At 34.1% G+C, this 19,747-nt stretch overlaps 2 protein-coding genes across 4 annotated transcripts in view; one reads left to right on the top strand and one right to left on the bottom strand.

The window, feature by feature from the left end:
- Positions 1 to 1,211: 1,211 nt before the first annotated feature.
- LOC106669891 (heparan sulfate glucosamine 3-O-sulfotransferase 6) overlaps positions 1,212 to 19,747 on the top strand; it is a 27,568-nt gene continuing 9,032 nt past the window's right edge. Inside the window, exons 1-6 of one of the 2 annotated variants that reach the window (XM_014399735.2) lie at positions 1,217 to 1,578; positions 1,641 to 1,787; positions 4,620 to 4,822; positions 5,111 to 5,284; positions 5,352 to 5,571; positions 7,140 to 7,832. In XM_014399735.2, coding sequence (XP_014255221.1) covers positions 1,444 to 1,578; positions 1,641 to 1,787; positions 4,620 to 4,822; positions 5,111 to 5,284; positions 5,352 to 5,571; positions 7,140 to 7,376 — 1,116 coding nt within the window. In that variant the 5' untranslated portion in view covers positions 1,217 to 1,443 and the 3' untranslated portion in view covers positions 7,377 to 7,832. Of the gene's footprint in view, positions 1,579 to 1,640; positions 1,788 to 4,619; positions 4,823 to 5,110; positions 5,285 to 5,351; positions 5,572 to 7,139; positions 7,833 to 19,747 lie in introns of those variants that run through there. The other variant, XM_024226248.1, reaches the window with a different exon arrangement.
- The window catches only part of LOC106669887 (collagen alpha-1(IX) chain-like), a 25,618-nt gene continuing 13,951 nt past the window's right edge, over positions 8,081 to 19,747 (bottom strand). The window contains exons 5-21 of one of the 2 annotated variants that reach the window (XM_014399729.2): positions 12,036 to 12,206; positions 11,874 to 11,951; positions 11,732 to 11,815; positions 11,517 to 11,624; positions 10,944 to 11,054; positions 10,729 to 10,872; positions 10,584 to 10,671; positions 10,392 to 10,528; positions 10,141 to 10,326; positions 10,010 to 10,054; positions 9,846 to 9,953; positions 9,596 to 9,781; positions 9,392 to 9,538; positions 9,176 to 9,332; positions 8,948 to 9,115; positions 8,785 to 8,853; positions 8,081 to 8,726 (exon numbers count right to left, since the gene is read on the bottom strand). In XM_014399729.2, coding sequence (XP_014255215.1) covers positions 8,614 to 8,726; positions 8,785 to 8,853; positions 8,948 to 9,115; positions 9,176 to 9,332; positions 9,392 to 9,538; positions 9,596 to 9,781; positions 9,846 to 9,953; positions 10,010 to 10,054; positions 10,141 to 10,326; positions 10,392 to 10,528; positions 10,584 to 10,671; positions 10,729 to 10,872; positions 10,944 to 11,054; positions 11,517 to 11,624; positions 11,732 to 11,815; positions 11,874 to 11,951; positions 12,036 to 12,206 — 2,100 coding nt within the window. In that variant the 3' untranslated portion in view covers positions 8,081 to 8,613. The remainder of the gene's footprint in view (positions 8,727 to 8,784; positions 8,854 to 8,947; positions 9,116 to 9,175; positions 9,333 to 9,391; positions 9,539 to 9,595; positions 9,782 to 9,845; positions 9,954 to 10,009; positions 10,055 to 10,140; positions 10,327 to 10,391; positions 10,529 to 10,583; positions 10,672 to 10,728; positions 10,873 to 10,943; positions 11,055 to 11,516; positions 11,625 to 11,731; positions 11,816 to 11,873; positions 11,952 to 12,035; positions 12,207 to 19,747) is intronic. The other variant, XM_014399730.2, reaches the window with a different exon arrangement.

Below are 19,747 nucleotides of genomic sequence, written 5' to 3'. Positions count from 1 at the left end.
CAGACCACTACTATCAGTAACATCCATTTAGCGAGTGTGTACAAATGTGTGAATAGTGCTTGAGCACGATAGCAGGAATGGGTCCCCTTTGTTTATTGTATATTAGTACGGATATATGTATTGTTTTGAGTCCCCTAGTGTGTGTTGAGAGTGAATATATGTATTAGCATGAATGTGTAATGTGTGTCAGTAGCGGAATGTTGGGTATCCCAACTACCCTCAATTAGGTTAGTTAAACATAAGTTAAAGGAGTATCAAATGAGTAAATGGTATGTAAATAGGAAAGCATTTACTTAAGAGTGAGTAATAGCTAGAGTGAACTTGTATCTACCAACTAATTGCGTTGGAGACTGAAATGACTTAGCTGTTGATAGCCCTTGAACCAAACCTCCGACAAGGTGTGACCCCGGACTGCCAAGACCTGAGGCCATTCTCCGGGCTTGCAGGTAATTTATTGCAAATGATACAAAAGCTAGAATTGCCGGCAAACTGTTTGATAGGGTTAACTCTGTACACCTGTGAGTATGTACGCGCAGCTTATTTAAATCAGTAACAACAAAATAAAAATATATGTGTGATTATTTTTATATGGGAAGAAAACACAATTCCTTTATCAAGCTTTTGAGCTATATAATCCTCTTCATTAAGACTTTAAAACTTTAATTAATAATTTAAAAGGTTTTCAATATTAGAAGTATCGACCACTTTTTCACTCACGAACACTCTGGATCAAGGTATGGTCTTGAATAAAAAAATAAATTCAGTTGTTACTGCCAGCTTTTGACATATTTTAAGGTCATCATCAGGGCAAAACAGTGTTAAATATATCACAGATTGACATATTAAGTTTTTTAAAGGAGGGTCTCAAATTTCATTGAAGACTGACTCAGTCCTAATATTGCCAAGGATCGTAACAGTATTGCCAAATATTTGAAAATAAAAGACAAACACATTATACATTACGAAATTAGCCATATTTGTATGTATATAAATTGTAAGAACTGGAAAGGTAGCATTATATTGATTATTATTTCACTTGATTTATTTTGATCATAAATGTAAAGAAGTAATGTGAAATGTTATATTGGTATGAAAAAGGATAGTAGGAAAAATGTTATATTGGTAGATATTAATTAATAAACTCTCTGTAGATGGTTTGTTGTATTTAATCTTAATTTCTGTTTATTAATTGTTACAAGAGGAAAAATAAAATAATAAAAAAGTGAATAAATTTATGGGCAAGAAGGGCGAATTCAGACATTTCCTTTAATGACGTCATTGTTGTTCAGCAGGAGAGTTCAATGTAAACTTGACACCCATGGCCAGTCGTTCTGTTTATGAAAGTTATATGCCCGGAAAGATATGTCGTCGATAAGTCCATCCGTATTTCAAATTTCAGAAGTCATAACAAAACTTTAATTATGCATTGTAGCTTGTTGGGAGATGTTTTTGAACGTCAAATCGTTCCGTTTGACTAATAAACATATTTTAGTTTACCTTGCAGTTTCCTCTTTTGTGATATACACCTTCCTTTCAATCAATTGTTTGGTAAATAAAGTCCATGGGGTCTTTTATTCTGTAAGTAGCACTTGTACGACGGATTAAAATAAAAATGTTTATTCTTGTTTTATCTATTTTAGGTCGACTCTTCAGCAATTTCAATAGGCGAAAATTTAACGAGTAAGAATCTGACCAGTTTAATTAAAAATCAGAATGAACCTGTTGTAAGGCTCATTCCTCTTCTCACATGGAGGCTTCCGGAGCAGGACAATCTCAAACTTTCAGAGGTGAACAATTTACCAATTACATTGTAAAAAGTTATAGGGTATAATATATATAGATAAAACATAGTGTGAGGTCACACTGACCCGGCATTGGATCAATTATCGGGTCTATCGGCATTTCGGCATTGAACCTTCTTCAGTGAGGAACTGTACGTACCTTTCAAGTAATATAGCCTGACTGGTTGTGTTAGAATTGATGCTAGGTGTGATCTGCAAATTGGTGAACTCATGCAAAACCGGCGTAGAGTACTTGTTGGGTCTATCTTCACTCTCGAATTTGCTGAACTATTTAAACATGTTTTAGCATTGCACCATCTTCAGTGAAAAACTGTACACACTTTTCAACTAACGCAGTCCGACTGGCTTTGTTAAAGGTGTTCTGCAAGTTGGTGAACTCTTGCTGAACCGGCATTGGATCACTTGTTGTGTTTGTCTTCACACTCGGGTTTGTTGAATTACTGAAACGCATTTCAGTGTTGAGCCATTTCAATGATAAAATGTACATATCTTTAAGTAACATAGCCTCAACGGTAGTAAAAGTAGTATGACCAATTTATTATAGGTTCAACTGGGGATAAACCACACCGGCCAAGTCAAATGTTTTGTTTGTTTCAGTCATATCCTGGAGTTCTGGTGTTGTTTCTTGAGTCCCGGTTTACTTCAACATTATCACACAAAAGTAGCATAGTTTGGTGGCCTCCCATGCCTCCTGTTCACACAACTCTACTAGGATTTAAATAATTAAATAACCACTGTAGTTGATAGTCATTAAAAAAGAAAAAGTACCATATACTTATTATAACTAGCATTTGTCCCATGCCTCTATCTTTCAAGAAACAACCAGCTTCCGCTATTGTCAAGTCAGAGGAACCAACAATTCATTTTCTGCAGCACAGAACTAAGCCAAAGGAGCCAGAAACCACCTCATTGACATTTTTTAAAGTTTAATTTTAGAAATAGGTAAATGATGAGAACAACAATAGCAGCAGGAAAATTTAGACAGTTTGAAATGAACTATAAAAACAATTGGAAGATTAAGAAATGTATGATGTGATTTCTTTCAAATACTCCAATGAATAGCACCAGTTTATTAGTAGGCATGTTGCCTTACAGCAAAATATTTTAGACACCCAAATATGTATACAATATATTGCAATTTGTATCATACACTGAAAAGACTTCACTTATCACAGTTCATAAATGACTTATTAAACATGTTTTGCTTACAGTTTGACAATGTTTCATTCATATTCAGTCACAATCAAAATTTATTTTGAGTTCGCATTAACCAAATTGACTAATCCCAGGTATTTTGGGCCTAGCCACTTCTAGACTAGGAAAGCTAATGTAAACACTGCAGAAGTCACAAATCTTAAATTATTTCTTTCAGTGCCTCTATCCTCAATCCTTTGACCTAAATCTGCGAGTATTATAAATAAAGCATTTCAATTCAATCCTCTTCAATTCACTGAGGCACAATGAGCCAGTTAAGTAGAAGCACACCGTAATGCTGTCTTGACTTTTCCTTTGTTGCAGTTCATAATTTTAGAACAAGGGTTAGTTGAGAAGGTTGTATCTGGCAGTTTGAATTTTGAAAAAGATACTGACGGTGCTTAGTGTCTAAAAATGGAGATACAAGCATGTATTGGGGAGCAAGGTTCAGTGTGTCCATTTGTGTTGAAAACCAAGGCTCTACGAGCATTAAAAAAACACTTATAACTTTCAGATTTTCTTGTTTTATTACACCATTTACAACTAAGAAGAGAAACTGAAAAGAGCATGTAGATCAGTTGCTCGTGAGTCCAACACAGAAATGGACTGTTTGCTTCTCTAAAATTCATTTAATAAACAATTAGTGAAAATAAAAATTTATAATTTCATAATTACCTACTATCTTAATCTGCCTATCCTCAGCAATTTTATCTGAGAGACAGCTTCCTCAGTGTTGAGTATGGGTGATTTCTGTAAAGTCAGCACCTCTGACAAAATTAGACTGTAATTAGACCTCTGACTAAGATGATATCAAATATCACTAAATCAATCGAAATATCCAATATAAAAATATATAATAAAAAATATAGGTTTACCCTGAAACCACAGGAGGAAATCTAACAAAAGACTAATAAATATGGTGAAAATTTAATTTAATGACACAATCTTCATGTGTGGATTAAGTGGATAGACCTAGAATCAGTCTGCTATACCCAATAAAGAACATGCTTGCTTTTTTCCTATAGTTACTATTGTACACCTTGAGTTTTTTCCAGATGGATACCAATAATATGCATTAAAAAAAAATTGCAAAATTTTTGATGTGTAAGGTGATACCAACATGAACGTACAAAGCAAAAACGTTAAGAATATCGCCCACCATGTAGTCCTGTCTTTACTCCTCCAGTTTACTACCAATTTTGATCAATGGTTTATTGAAAAATGTTGGAAGTTGTAAAAAGTGGGGTAGAAAACATTTTTCAGATTTAAATCAAACGAGTGGTACACCAGGGAATTGATTGGCTGGCCTCTAACTGGCAATGTATCATCGAGTATGATGGGCTATATTTTCATGATTGAAAATAATTGTGAAATTTCCTCTCGGACTCTGTAGGGTGGAGAACCTAGTTTATATATTTTTAATCATTTTGGTCTGCCTGGACTTGCTGTTTTGGTCTGTCAGGCGTATTTAGACTTTTTGCCATCTTCATAGTGAGGTTTCTCTAGATGGGCAGCTAATTTTTTATTTATTTATTTTTTTATACTCAATATTTTCTAGTAAACATTTAAAACAGGATTTTGCAGAGTAAATGAATAAATAAAAGTGGACTTCTTTCTTTTCAGGATGGAAGTCCAAAATATCGCCTCTTAGGTAATCACAGCTTTAGGCCAATAAGAAGGTTGCCTGATGCCTTGGTAATTGGAGTAAAGAAATCTGGAACTAGAGCACTTTTAGAATTCTTAAGACTCCATCCAGATGTCAGGGCCGCTGGATCCGAGGTCCATTTTTTTGACAGATACTACCTCAAAGGTTTTAATTGGTACAGGTAATATTATAATATTATTTTTATATGACATAAATTTTAGGATATTGTTTGCATTTGTCAGAGTTATTATTTATTTACTTTTTTGACAAAGTTTTTATACAATAAACTGTTGGAACTCAAAAAAACAGGAAGCCAAAGCATGGCTTGAAACGTAGTAAAAGCTGTGGTGAATAATTTAGTGTATAAAAACTAGGCCGAAAAATAAATAAGTAATAAGTCTGGTAGTGACAAACCAACAAAATAAAAATAAAAACTGTATTAAAAATTTGTATCTATTTTTAATTTTAGAAAAAAGATGCCACCAACATTGGATGGTCAGGTAACAATGGAGAAAACACCCAGCTATTTTGTAACCAAAGAAGTTCCTTTACGTGTAAAAAAGATGAATCCCAAAATGAAACTCTTAGTAGTTGTGAGAGACCCTGTGACAAGAGCCATATCTGATTATACTCAAGCTGCAAGGTTGATTATTTTGTTTTTGTCTTAAGTGTTTCTTTTTTTAATTTTTCTTTAATGTGTTTGTTTTCAGCAAGAAGAAAAACAGAAACAGCCTCCAAGAATTTGAATGTTTGGCTTTTGTCAAAGATAGCGGATTCAGCATAGTGGATACGACATGGGGTCCAGTCCGTATAGGAGTTTACGCAAAACACTTGCTGAAATGGCTTAAACACTTTCCTCTCAGTCAAATGTTATTTGTGAGCGGTGAACGTCTTATTGCAGATCCAGCAGCGGAGATGGTGAGAGTGCAGGTTAGTCGTTAAGAAAACTAAAAATTTATAAGTATTGATACCCAGTTGCATGCAAGTGGAAGAATCCCCAATACCAATAGTTTTAGTTCTACAGAGCAACCAATTGGTGGAAATCTGTATATACAAAGTTATACCTGAAAGTAGTGAAATCTTAAAGAGCACCTCTAAAAGGCGGACGCCTCCATTGAATGGACAAATTCTGATTCCCTGGCTTCTTTCCATTAATTTTTTCACATTAAAATCTTTTATAAAGCATTCCCCATAACAGGTCAGCTTTTGATTATATTTTGACTAAAACTTCCAAAAGGGGACAGCAGCTTCCAAAAAATGAACAAATCTGATAAACTCAGTGTTCCCCTATGTGTTTTTGCCTTCTAATATTTTTCCAATATACCTAGATTTTGATTATGTCACTTTGTAAACAAGTTTATGTACTCCTTCAGTGTGTTTGTACATACGGAAAAAAATTAATATAATTAAAGTGGGTGAAAGTAAAACAAAATGTGTGCAAGACTTGGCAGTGAAGTTTTCCAGTGGAAAGACAGAGGGCAAGTGAAATTCTAAAGAATAAAAAGGAACTTTGAGATAAATTTTACAAACACACAACCAATCCCATAGATTTTTCCTAAAACCTTCCTGGTTCAGCCAGGTTTTACGTATGTAAAATCTGTATATAAAACCAGTCTAATCCGAGAAAAGGTGTTAGAAGTTAGAATTTGCCGTAGAATTTATTTAAAACATTTTCAGGTTGGCTTAACAAGTTTAGAACACGGCATAAGATTTCTTTTATTACTATTAGAGGAGTGAAGGACCAAGTTGTACAAAACTGGATGTAAAAGCTTATCAATATTAATTTTTATACACCCAAAACATTTTAATTGTGATAAGAAGACCTTATTTTTAGAGCTCTTCTGGAAACTATGCAGTTAAAAATGAGCATTATAGAGAAAAAGGTTCAAAGGAGCATTTAACTTTGCATTAATGCTTGGTGAATTTGAAAAACCCTCTGGTCTTAGAAAAATCAAAAATCCTTTGTTTCAAAAATGTTGATATCTTGTAATCCCCATTATGGCCCTTCTGTTAATACTATTTTTTTTCTCTCACTCTTATCCCAAAAGTGAATGACCCGAATAGAGGACAATATTTCATTCCCCAAGAGTCAGTTAAGGCGCTTGCTTACACTAAGCAAATCTCAGCTAACGAAAGGCAACCAACCACTTCATTGGCCATGATTTGCTTTGTGTGTATGGTAGGTGAATCAGAGCCAATGAAGTGGTTGGCCTTGATCAAGGTTTGGACTACTGGCAGTAACATTAAAAGGGTCGTGATTCCACATGGCCAAATCCCTTTGCCCCAACCCCTCGGTTGATGAATCTGAGTCAAGGATGGCCAATATGTCGGCGATCAACATTCGGCCCGATATATTATTTGTGTTTTGTTGGCTGAGATTGCTTAGTGTATACATGCCTTTATAGGAAGGTTTTATTGTACATACATTAATATAGACAATTATTTTGTTAAATTCGTTTCAATGTTTCAAGTAAAAACGATTGTTTTTTTTTCTTTAGGATTTTTTAGGACTTAAAAGAGTGATTACAGAAAAGCACTTTTATTTCAATGCCACAAAAGGATTTCCCTGTTTGATGAAGTCTGAAGGGCGTTCTACACCACATTGTCTTGGAAGTACAAAAGGGAGAATACATCCTTACATAAATCCTTTGGCAGTCAAACGACTCAGAGATTTTTATAAACCTTTCAACATTAGATTTTATCAGCTGACTGGCATCAATTTTGGTTGGCCTTAATGTATATATTATATTGATATATATATTTTTAATAAACCGTCCCACCTCTTGCTCACATATTTGCTCATTCGTTAAAGTTGAGTGAGCTGTCACAAAAGCGCTTTTTTTTTAAATTAGTTTCTAATTCTATAGTCGTTCTCAGCTTTAATTTAAAAATATAGGAATTAGTTGTTATAAATTATTTTTTGTGTCAATTTGTTGCTTGAGATGTTGTATTGTCTTGTTTGTCTTTTATGTTATTGTGACGTACTGCAATTTTGTAGCATTGTTGTGTTTTGTTGTTCAATATATTATCAGACCAAAGCTTAGATAATAATCACTGTATATCAAAATCTCAAATATCATGGATAATGAACACTTTCCAAGTGACAAGACTGGAAAAAAAATCATTTTTATCACCTTGTGTATTGATTTAACTTAAGTAATTGTTTATCTTTTTTAATTTAATAAAAAAACTATTTAATCCATTTATTTGTTTTTACCTGTGTTGTTTCAACATCGCCTCAGATTTTCAGGTCCAATATATCAGAATAAAAAGCATTTGTACAGAAATTGGAAACCAATTTAAATTAATTTTCAAATATTTATTTGTTAAAGATAAGTACACAGAAAATAAAATTCACTTAATATAGTGGATTATTTTTCAACAAACGGTTCATACAATTTGTCTTTGATATCAAGTAGTAACTTATTTCTTTTTTTAATTTTTTTTTGTCATCTATACTTTGTATTAATTTTTCTGAAATACATCACTATTGATTCAAATTTTCTGCAAAATCAACAATATTGGGCATGTATATACAGACCATACATACAACATACAAGTATTTGTGGTAATAACATGTACATTTATTAAAAAAATATTATTTTTTATAATTAGTGAACACCATTAAATAAAAAATATATACTACAAATAAACAATAATCAATTTAATTTTAATAGTTTCAGATTTGGTTTTGTGATTTATAACAAATTTTTACAGATATCTACTATAAAAATCCTTCAGAAATTAATATGTATTACAATGTTACTTTAAATAATACACCATTTATTGAATTGACCAGTATATATATATAGATATATCAGTAATCGTTAATTACTTACGGAATAAGTTGAGAGATAGCTTTTTTCAATTTTCCATCAGAGAGGAGAAATTGACAAAGTTGGACAAGACTTTTTAAAATCTCTGATTGATTCATTTTTATTATTATTTTTTTTTAGTTGACAAATGGGTCATTTAAGGACCTTTACTATTGCCATATGTGGGTCCTTGAATTTGATAATTGTTGCAGTATTCACAGAAACCTGGTGGACCCGGGGGACCCTGTGGACCTCTTTGTCCAGGCATTCCTAAAAATATAAGGTTAATAATGAAATTTTTACAGTAAACAAAAAAACAAAAAATTACCAGGTTTTCCTTGTTCACCCCTTTCGCCTGTTCTTCCTGGTAGACCAATGCCTTGGGGTCCCGGAGGACCTAGATTGTAGTTGGTAATTAGTTTTTTAAATTAATTTTGTTTTTTTGATACTTGAAATCTTAAATGTGAAGAAATTGTTAAAAAAAACTTTACCTGGAGGTCCTCTCATTCCAACTGGACCTTCGACACCAACACCTTCGAGACCTCGTTCTCCTCTTTCGCCTTTCTCTCCCTGTCTTCCATCGACACCTGGTGGGCCTGCTGGTCCTGGCTGTCCTGGAAATCCTCTTTCTCCTTGAAGACCAGGGTTTCCTTGATCACCTGTAACATAATTTTTTTTTTTTAATAATGAACCTTATTTTTGTAAATTATGAATTTTACCAGGCAATCCCTGTAGTCCTGGAGGACCAGGTGGTCCTGGCTTTCCCCTTCCGGGGACCCCTGGAGGCCCGATAAGTAACTCACTTAGTTGACTCATTTGTTCTCTCAACACTGCTGCGCACATATCTTTTATCTCAGATTCACTGTATGATCTTCCCTGAACAATTTTATTGTGATTTTGAAAATGAACAGTATCAATGAGGATGTAAAACTTACTGGAGGTCCTGGATGGCCATGTAAACCTGGAGGTCCTCTTTGTCCTGGTGGGCCAGGCATACCTGAAGGCCCTTCTTTTCCAGGAAGACCCGGCACACCTGGTGGCCCATCTGGTCCTCTTTCACCTGTAGCTCCTCTTTCTCCAGGCTTAAAAAAGGAAAATACTTAAATCCCATGCTGTGAATTAAATAAACTTATATTTACCATTCCTGCCGGCCCAGGTAGACCTCGAGCGCCAGGTAGTCCTGGTAAATAGCCATCATGATCTGTATTATAACTGGTGACAGAGATTGATTCCCCGGGTGGGCCAGGGGGTCCTGGTAACCCTCGTTCGCCCTTTTCCCCTGGTGCTCCGTTGGTACCAGGTACACCAGGAAAACCTGCAGCACCCTAAAGTATTTCTCGATAGCTGAAAGTTCATGGATACTTTTCTTAAAGTTACATTGTGACATACCGCACTTCCTGGTAATCCTCTTGGTCCAATGGGCCCTTGATGCCCTTCACTTCCCATGTCTCCCTTCTCGCCAGTCTTTCCCGTTAGGCCAGGTGGACCTGGTTGCCCCTTTAATATTACAGCATTAAATCTATTATTTTATTGACAAATACAATTATACTCACTGGAAAACCATCATAACCTTTTTCCCCTTTTAGTCCTATTTCTCCCTACAAGAATATTAAATATTAATTTAAAAAATAAAATATTTTCTCTATATTTTGCTGCTATTGTTATAGTACATGGCTAAACTTACTGGAGGTCCTGGAGCACCACGTAGTCCATCTGCACCTGGAGTGCCTGGTAGCCCTACAAAACCTTGTTCACCTTTCTGTCCAAATACCCCAGGTTCACCTTTAGACCCTTTATTTCCAACCCCAGGGGTACCAGGTACACCATCATTACCAGGTTCACCTTTGGGACCAGGAGGCCCTTCTGGACCCTTAAAATCAGTCAAAAATAAGTTTCTTTGAATATCGGTTGCACATGGTTTTGTATTTCACTTACAGGGAAACTGATTGGAATGCTTGGTAAACCAGGAGGTCCCATAGGTCCAACATCACCTTTTGGTCCTGGGAATCCCCTAGGCCCTTCTCTTCCGGGTTCTCCTTTCAGCCCAGGCTCACCTTGACTTCCTTTTTCTCCTAGAAAAGTATTATTTTCAGTTCATTTATATTTATGAGTATTTACTAGATTTACCCTTAGTTCCAGGTAGTACTATTTCACTCGGTAAACCTGCAACACTTTCAGCTAAGCTGGTGACAGAACCTGGAAGCCCTGGCAACCCCTAAAAAAGTTAATCATGCACTGAAACACAAATTCGTATTGAAACTTCTAAAATTACCGGTAGTCCTTGAGGGCCTCTTTCTCCCTTTGACCCTGCATCTCCCTTATCGCCTTTTGGCCCTATTTCACCAGGACGTCCGTCATTGCCTGGTAAACCAGTTTTACCCTCAGGTCCTGGAAAGCCTCTTTCTCCAGGTGGTCCCTGTAGGTATAAGAGTATAATTTTAAGTACAAACTTATAACACTCATATCATCATTTTATTAAATTGTTACCATCAATCCTTGCAACACATCCAAATCACTAAAGTTCCCAGGAGGACCTATAGGGCCAGGAAACCCTGGTTCTCCTTTTTCTCCTTTTAGACCCACTCTACCAGGCAATCCCTAAATTCAAAACAACATTTTCAATCTACAAACTTAAAAATTATTAAAATTTACAGATTATTAAAAATTAAATTATTAAATTCAAATTATTAAATTCAGATTATTAAAAATTAAAATTATTAAAATTTACAGATCAATTTCTATTTATAATATTTTCTATACATTTGAAGTTTTTTTAATAGATACATAATACATACATAAATTTTTTGTTTAATTGTTAATTATGACAATGGGATTTAATATTGTCATTATTGGTGTAATATCAACATAGACTGACAAATCAGGAAGGGAAAAAATTCACTTTTATATTTTTGGTTTGTACATCTCTGATCTTATCCTATTTTCATTATTTTTGTTGAATCACTGAAGATGAAAAAAGAGGATCAGGGACTATAAAGCTTCACGTTCACTTTGTAGAACAATTAATTTCAAAATTGCTTTATTTTAATTTTTTTAATTTACCTGTTCTCCTCTTAGTCCTGGCTGTCCAATTGCACCATAATTTCCTGGAATACCTGGTTGTCCAGGTAAACCTGGTGGTCCTGGATCTCCTTTTGGCCCTGGATAGCCCTGGTTTGTAATAATGTCATTGCAATATTGTTATATATTTCTCACATACAGTTATTTATTGCATATAGTTGTTTAAACATCAAATTGTTAAGCTACATCTCTCTTACATCGCTTCCATTGAATCCAGGAGGTCCTGCTGGACATACAGTTTCGCAGGTTGGTGCATACTGTTCTTGAGGAGGTGGGGATCTCTAGAAAAGTAAACATTACAAAAATACATTCTAATTTTAAAAAATAAAAGAAAAGTACTCTTGCTGGGAGTTCGGTGCAAGTTTCTCTTTCTGGTCTTGTAGGATCACAGCTCAAGAGCATCCATTGAAGATCGATCTGTTTTCAAGAGAAATTAAAAATTGTTTTTAAGAATGCCAATAACGGCAATTGAGTTTTTTTATGGTAAATATTTTATTTTACCGGAACCGTCATAGGAGAATTGGCCAATGTTGAAATTGAAATATTTCCATTCACGTCGATAGTGCCTTTAAGTTCTGTGAAAATGGTACCTACTAGCTGGCAGTCGACAAATAAGACAATTCTATCTTTGAAGACGCCAAAATAAAATTTGTGCCAATTTTTATCAAACACCTGAAATATTCAAAAGTATAAAATCAATATATACATTAATGCAGAATATAAGAACATAATTTAAAAAAAGTCTCTAGCAATATATATATAAAGTGGAAGGTTTATGGGCCGACAAACAGCTGAGGTCATCGCCGGCCCTCCGCATGTATTCCTTCTCTTTCCTGTCTTTCTCGCGTATTTTGTATTGAACTGCAGCCATTTGAGCATCTCGATCTGGTTACTGACTCTCTGCTTTTACTCGTATATGTCTCTAGCAATAAAACTTGAAATCGTAATGTTTCATGTGTTTTGTTATTACCGATCATTTTGGTCTGCTTATCCTTGCTGGGTTGGTCAGTCATGGGTTTTAGTGGTGTTTCACCATCTTCAGTGTGTTTTACAAGTGCTGAAGTGCATCTGATGACAAACCCAGCAGGGGTAGGCAGACCAAAATGATAAGTAATGACCAAATTTCAAATAAAATATTAGTCTTATACCAAATTGTACAATTTTTGTGGTTTTTAATGGTGTCACTCATTTGTTTATAGTAATTATTTTTTAGAATAAATGAAAAGTACTAAATTGCACTTTTTAGATTAAAATAAAGAAAATATAATTATTCATATTTTTACTGGCAATAATCACAGCACAATATTCTACAAGGTTTATGCATCTGTTATGGGTGTTTCTTGATTTAAATAAGAAGGGCCCTATGCTGAATGCTGATTTCTGGGAAACAGATCCCCAGGACCATGACTTCTTCAGCACTCTTTCTTAGGATCTAACAAATTTAGTCTTTCATGGATGAATTGGCTGGATCTCTGGATAATGCCCTGAAAGTGGGGATCCCCACGGATTAATCTAAATGTAGTTGTCACTACAAAATAAATTGAAGGGTGTCACATGTATATATGTATGTATATTATTTCATAGTTAAAGATTAGTATAATTTATATGACTACTTGTAATGTACTAGTGTACTCCTGCTTTTCTCCAAAACTATGCAATATAGAAATTTTTTTTGAAGTTTTGCAAAAATAACATGTTAAATCTGGAAAATGTTTTTTCCATAGAAAACGTTTTTCAGTAGAAAATGAATTTTCTTTGAAGCCAAAAGGTAAAATTGCTATTAAATGTCTTCAAAATGGTTGAGAATCAGACCACTGGGTAACGAGTGTTTCTGCATATTGTTTTGCGGAAGGCAAATCATAAAACATTGAACAATGCAAACAATCGAACCAAGATTCCTGAACTCCTGAATTCTTCTAGTTTTCTCACCCATTAATTTGAGCTAGGGAATTAAATTCGCACTCTTCCTTTCTCTCTACCTCTCCTTCCTTCCCTCACACACTCTCTCTCTTTCATACTCTTTTTCACCCTCTTACTTTTGTCCTTCCTCTCACTTTTGTTCTCTCTCATTTGCACTCTATGTTTCTACCTCTTAATTTCCTTCTTTCTCTCACTTTATTCTCTCCTTATATTTCTCACTCTCTCTTAGTATTTTCTATTTCTCCTTCTCAATTTAATTTTCTCCCTCTCTCGCTTCTCGCCTACTCTCTCTTCCTCCCTCAACTTTCATCATTTTATCTCACTTTTCTTAATCTTCCTCCTCTCTCTCTTCTCTCACCTCCTAATTCCACCTGAGGAATTAAATTCTCCCTTTCTTTCTCTCCTTTCCATCTCACTCCTTCTCTCTTTCTCTCTTTTGTCTCTCTCTCTCTCTCTCTCTCTCTCTCCTCTCCTCTCCTCTCTTCTCTCTCTTTCTCTCACACACTCTTTACACACATAGGTTTTTAAGAAATTTATCAGAAATTAGCAATATTTGAGAAAATGTTATTAGACCATAATCAAATTTATTAACACAAATTAAACAGTATTAATAAAAATAATTATGATGGAGTGAGTATATCAATTCACTAGTTAAAAAGGATGTTTCTACTTCCAACTGTCTTTCTTAATTAACTGATTTTAGAAGGACTTTTAACAAACGTTCTATTAGCCAAATAAATCCAGCAGCCTTATGGGCTTATTAAGCACATGGACGCTATGGGTCTTCTGTATATGTCTACTTCAATTAAATTATGTATAATATAAATATTTAACTCTTGATAGTTTAAACAACCATTTTTTTACCTATTAATAATATAATGTTAGAATGTAAAGAATTTATTAATTGGAGAAATTTTCTTAAATATTCTAGGGTTCCCGGCCCATATAAACAAAATATCGTCTACATAACGATTCCCAAAAGAGAACGTATTTAATTATTAAATAGTTTGATTCAAATAGAAGTTTTTCGAAGTGGTTCATAAATATTTCACCGCAAAGTGAGTATAATATCGACCCCATTGGTAACAATATTTCATACAATTTATTGTTAAATTTACGGTAGTTTCATTGTAGCCCCATTTTAAAAGGTCTACTAATCGTTTTTGACAACTTGGAGTTCTCGATAATTTTTGTCCTATTAATTTTGCACAGTCTTTAGCGGGAATATTCGAATATGAATTGATTATACCAAATGTTTCTAAAACGCAATCATTTGGTAGTTTGTGAGTGAATCGTCCTTTTCGATTATTGATTTAAACAGTATGCTATATAGAATCCTGAAACGCCATAGGGTTTGCCTTCACCCGCGGGTTGTTTTATGTACATACCTTTTAAGTAAAGGGGCCTGACTGACTGTGTTAGAGTTGATGATGGGTGATGATCTGCGAGTCGGTGAACTCATACTGGACAAGGGTCACATCGTGTCGTCGGGAGATCTGCAGCAAGTGAAGGCAGACCCAATAAGTGGCCCTATGCCGGTTCAGCAATCGCAGACCAACACCCATCACCAGTAACTGAATTCTCACAGCATAAACTATGTTTGACAAAGAGTTGATTTAAAAAAAAAGTTCTTTTGGTGTTTTTTCTTCGTCTTATGCTAAAACTATCAGCAGTAAACTGCTTTTTCGCCTGTGATTTTATACGATTAGGCAAATAGCGCGAATTGTATCATCCACGACGTACCAACAACCAATGAACATGGATAAATTGTGCTTTGATATGCAAAAAAACTATTGTCAAACTTATGATACACTGTTACAATTTGATACGAAGATGTTTTTGGATTGTAAAAAGAAACAAATGACCTTGATTAAAAAATCAATATGTCAGAAAGTCGGCCAGAGGATTGATTGTATTGAAAAATACTCGACATTAGAAGGGGGATTTCATGGGTTTATAAAATTGATGTTTTTTTATCGAAGGTTTGGAGTTATTTGCTTGAAAATATATTTCCGCTGGCTCAAAACGAGCGTGGAGGTACGATTAGGTGTATTACCTTGAAAATAGTTTACAGCAGCAAGCTAGAGGTTGGCAAGGTCATAAATTCGGATCGATGTTGGGAAAGTAGTAAGAAAAACTTATTTAGCTAAGGGTTTACGTATAGTCTGATATGCTTGTAATCGAGCGTTATGTACCGAAAGCATTAACAAAAGACATTCAAAGGAATTACCCTTTGGTCGTAAATTAAGCGTTACGCTCGGACGGGTCCATCTCAAGAGAAAAAAAAAATTACACATAAAATTTAATAGGTCAACGAACTAAATAGGAAGGAAAAAGGACGCTCGCATTCCGAAGTAAAGTAAGAAGTGTCGTAATTCTTGCTTTTGTTACAGTTGAAGCTAGTTGATAATGATATCTCATTGAGATTTATTACTGGCCAACCCATTAACTCATTGATTTTCATTTTAGCCTAGAGAAACGTAAAATGTAGGCCACTATCGATCTCCAGTCGTAAATATCGGGCGCATTAACATATGTTTATTTTTTAACTAATAAAGACACTAATATTTTTAAAATTTGGTTTTATATATAAATCAGTATTCAGATAAATCAATTAAACAATCTGAGTTCCCAACAGTCCCATTATCACATTCCTTGCCAATGTTGGGACTGAATCTGTGTTCAAAGAAATTTGAAACTATCTATTAAAAACTTATATATTTTAATTTTTATACGTCATTAAGATTGTTTTCCCTGATCATGACCTTACAATGCGTCGAAAATTTGGCAGATAAGAGTTGAGTTTGTATCTTTTCATCCAGACCATATCGAGATCCAGATTATTCGTCCCAATCGTATTTGGATAAACTGCATAGAAACATATTTATGCTCGTCAATACTCGATTCTAACTTATACATCCCGCCGAGTTTAGAAAATGTTGAGAAGTTTTGTAGTTTTCTTGGTCAAACATTTCCATTTAGTCCATCACGTACACGCAACCCCCTGCGTGCCATGCACCATGTAGTCCCTCACACACTTCTCGTTGCCAATCTAAGAAACTGAATACGAAAATTTGACAAAACAGAACGTTCACGTGGGCAAAAAAAAATTTCGACAGCCTGTCAGAATTTGACAGAGAATTTGAATTTATAATTAATTTGTCTTAAAACAGGTAGTTTCTTCTGTGTTGCATTAACTATAATCAGTCAGCTTCTAGGATGTTTTTCCTTTTCTTGTTTAATCTCTCTATTATTTTAAATCTAAATTTTTCGAAAAATGATTTTTCACAAACCTTCCGGTTACAAATCGCAAAAATTAATTCATTTCCGAAGGAGGTACTGTTTAAATTGAACTCTCACTTCTCGTCTTACAAATCATTTTTCGTAAAAAAAGGTGTTTCCATCTATTGATTTTCAACCTAATTTCCTCTTTTCAATAACAGTGAAAACAAACTCGTTTTAAAATATAAAATGAGCACTTCCAATAAAACAGGAAATCAATCACTGAATCTTGTATTTTATTGAAAAGAAAAGAAAAAGAGAAGAAAAGCTCCCCTTTAAATGACCGTCCATTTATTTGTTTTTAATCTTTTGTTACAATTTAATTTCAGTTAGGTGTGCATATGTACCAAAATTATGGATTATAAAACCGTTTGTTACTAGCCAAAAAGCTAAACACGTAAAGGTCATTTATCAGTTCTTTTTAAACCATTAACTCTTCTAGGACATACCATACATTGGCTCACTATAATTTTTCAATTTGTAAACAGTTTAATAAAAGAATAATAGCATTGACATGCTATTTCATTTGAGTTAATGAATTTTAAAGTGACCTGATTTCAATTTTTCAAATACCCTACTAATTTCTTGCAAAAGTATCGATAGTTTTATTTCTTTTCCACCTTCTCTCTCCTCCCTTCTTTATTTTTATCATTCTCACAATTAATTTCATTATTTCTCTCTCCTCCTCTCTCTTACTTTTCCCTTTTGCTCTTTTCCATCTCCCGGTCTCTTTCTCCCTCTTACTTTTATTCTTTCTGTCACTTCATTCTCTCTCTCCTCTTTCTTTTTGCCTCTTGATTTTATTCTTTTTCTCAATCCATTCTCTCTCTCCTCTTTCTCATACTTACTCTTTCTTTTTGCCTCTTGATTTTATTATTTTTGTCAATCAATGTCTATTTCTCTTACTCCTCTTTTTATTTCTCTCATTCTCCCACTCTTCTCATTTTGTTCAGTCATTCGCTTATCTCTCTTCTCATTCCTCTTGTTCCCTTTCTCACTTTATTTCTCCTTCTTATTTTTGTTCTTTCTTTCACTTCATTCTCTTTCTCTCTCTCTCTCTTTCTCTCTCTCTCTCTCTTTCTCTCTCTCTCTCTTTCTGCCTCTTCCCTTTATTCTGTTTTTTCTTCATTCTTTCTCCCTCTCTTATTTCCCCTTCTCTCTGTTCCCACTTTTCTCTTTATTTCTCTTACTCTCTCCCTCATTCTCATTATCTTTGCATGCTCTTTCACCCTCTCCTTATCGTGGCCACTTCCATTCTCTCTCTCTCTCTCTCTCTCTCTCTCTCTCTCTCTCTCTTTTTGCTACTTGCTTTTATTCTTTCACTCACTTCATTAAAATTGAAAAACATGGATTTTTTTTAAAAGGCCCTATTTTCGATACTTGTAAAAAGAACAAAGGACAGGAATGAGAATCACTGGAAATTGGTATTTTTGGGTACAGGAAAATTACAAAACAGTGGAAATCTAAATAAAAGACGGTCATTGTAAATGAAACAAAATAGTTGTTTTTGTTAATTAAACTTTTCAGCTTGTAACCAAACCAAAAATTTAACGTTAAAATGTCGCATATTTCAAAATTTCTTATAATCATTCTCCGACAGTTGAAAATGAGATGTCAAAATTAGAATGGCAACTCTGCTAATTAATATTTCAGAATAACATCTGCTTTTGTCGTGTCGAATTGACCTTTAGTGTTAACGAAGTTTCAGTCGTTCATCTCAAGACGCCCAGAGATATTATCCATCTTGTTAAATATTTATGTAAATAAGGATAATCTCGATGTAAAATAATATATTATTTGTATATGTTAAAGATATTCCGTGTAAGCAATATTTTTAGAAAAGAACAAAATAATCTAGAAAATAGGCAAACTTCACGATCCGAAATGCAAAAAATCTTCAATCAACTAAAAATATACGAATTATCATATCTAGCTGGTAAACCAGCCGAGATTTGACTATTCTCTTCGTTTGTCGCACACAGAATACAAAGACACCAGTTTATTGCGAAACGCTGCACGCAAGTGTGAACATTTTAAGCAGCAACGCCGTTTTCTGGGTCGAACCTTCAACGGTGATATCGATTCAATGAGAAAAGGTTACTGGAATCATGTTTTTCACATTACTTCACTTCAACCTTCTTTGTTCTACCCTTGCTTTCGTTTTCGTTCATCCGATCAGCAAATCTTTCGGCGTTATATTCCCAGCATGTTGCAAGGTGTTTCATTATCAGACTGGATGAAATATATATTTTTATGAAAGGTTTTAAAAAATCAAAAACAAAAACATTTAAAAAAAAGAAAGAATTTTTAATTGTTCTTAAAGTTTCACCTAACTTTATGTTTATTACCTATGTTTCACCTAACTTATCGCAATATTACTCCTTTAATTCTAATTAAATAATAATTTTTTAACCAATGTGACTACAACGTACAACAAGATTCACGCATCTTGTAATGAAGATGAAAGTCTTAAGCCTAAAAAGAAAGAACAAAAACGGAAAAACAAAGGGAAGTAGCGAATGACAAAGAAAATTGGTGAATGATAAAAATACGAAGCGATGGGTCAATAAACGTACCTAACTAACAACAAAGAAAACTGGTGATGAACGAAAACGAAACAAAGAGAAGTTTTGAATATCAAAGATAATTTTAGTGATTGACAAAGAAACCAATCAAAGGATCAAGAGTAGTTGCAAAAGAAAAAACCAAGGGGAGTAGTTTATGACCAAGTAGCGAATGACAAACATACGGATCAAAACATCAAGAGTAAGAGCGAAAAAACAAAACAAAGGGAAGTAGCGAATGACAAAGATACCAATGAAAAGATCAAGAGTATTGGCCAATAACAAATAAAATTGCTGAAAGACAAAGAAACGAAAAGACATTTTAAGAGATATGGCTAATAACAAATAAAATTGGTGAAAGACAAAGGATCAAGACTTGGGGGCGAAATACAAAGAGAAGTAGTGAATGACAAAGAAAATTGACGAATGACAAAAATTGAAAAATTT

Source organism: Cimex lectularius, unplaced genomic scaffold (genome assembly GCF_000648675.2).
Source record: "Cimex lectularius strain Harlan isolate CLEC.00 unplaced genomic scaffold, Clec_2.1 scaffold76, whole genome shotgun sequence".
NCBI classification, from domain to species: domain Eukaryota; kingdom Metazoa; phylum Arthropoda; class Insecta; order Hemiptera; family Cimicidae; genus Cimex; species Cimex lectularius.
Note: the sequence above shows the minus strand (reverse complement) of the source record. Positions and strands in the feature narration are given on the sequence as shown.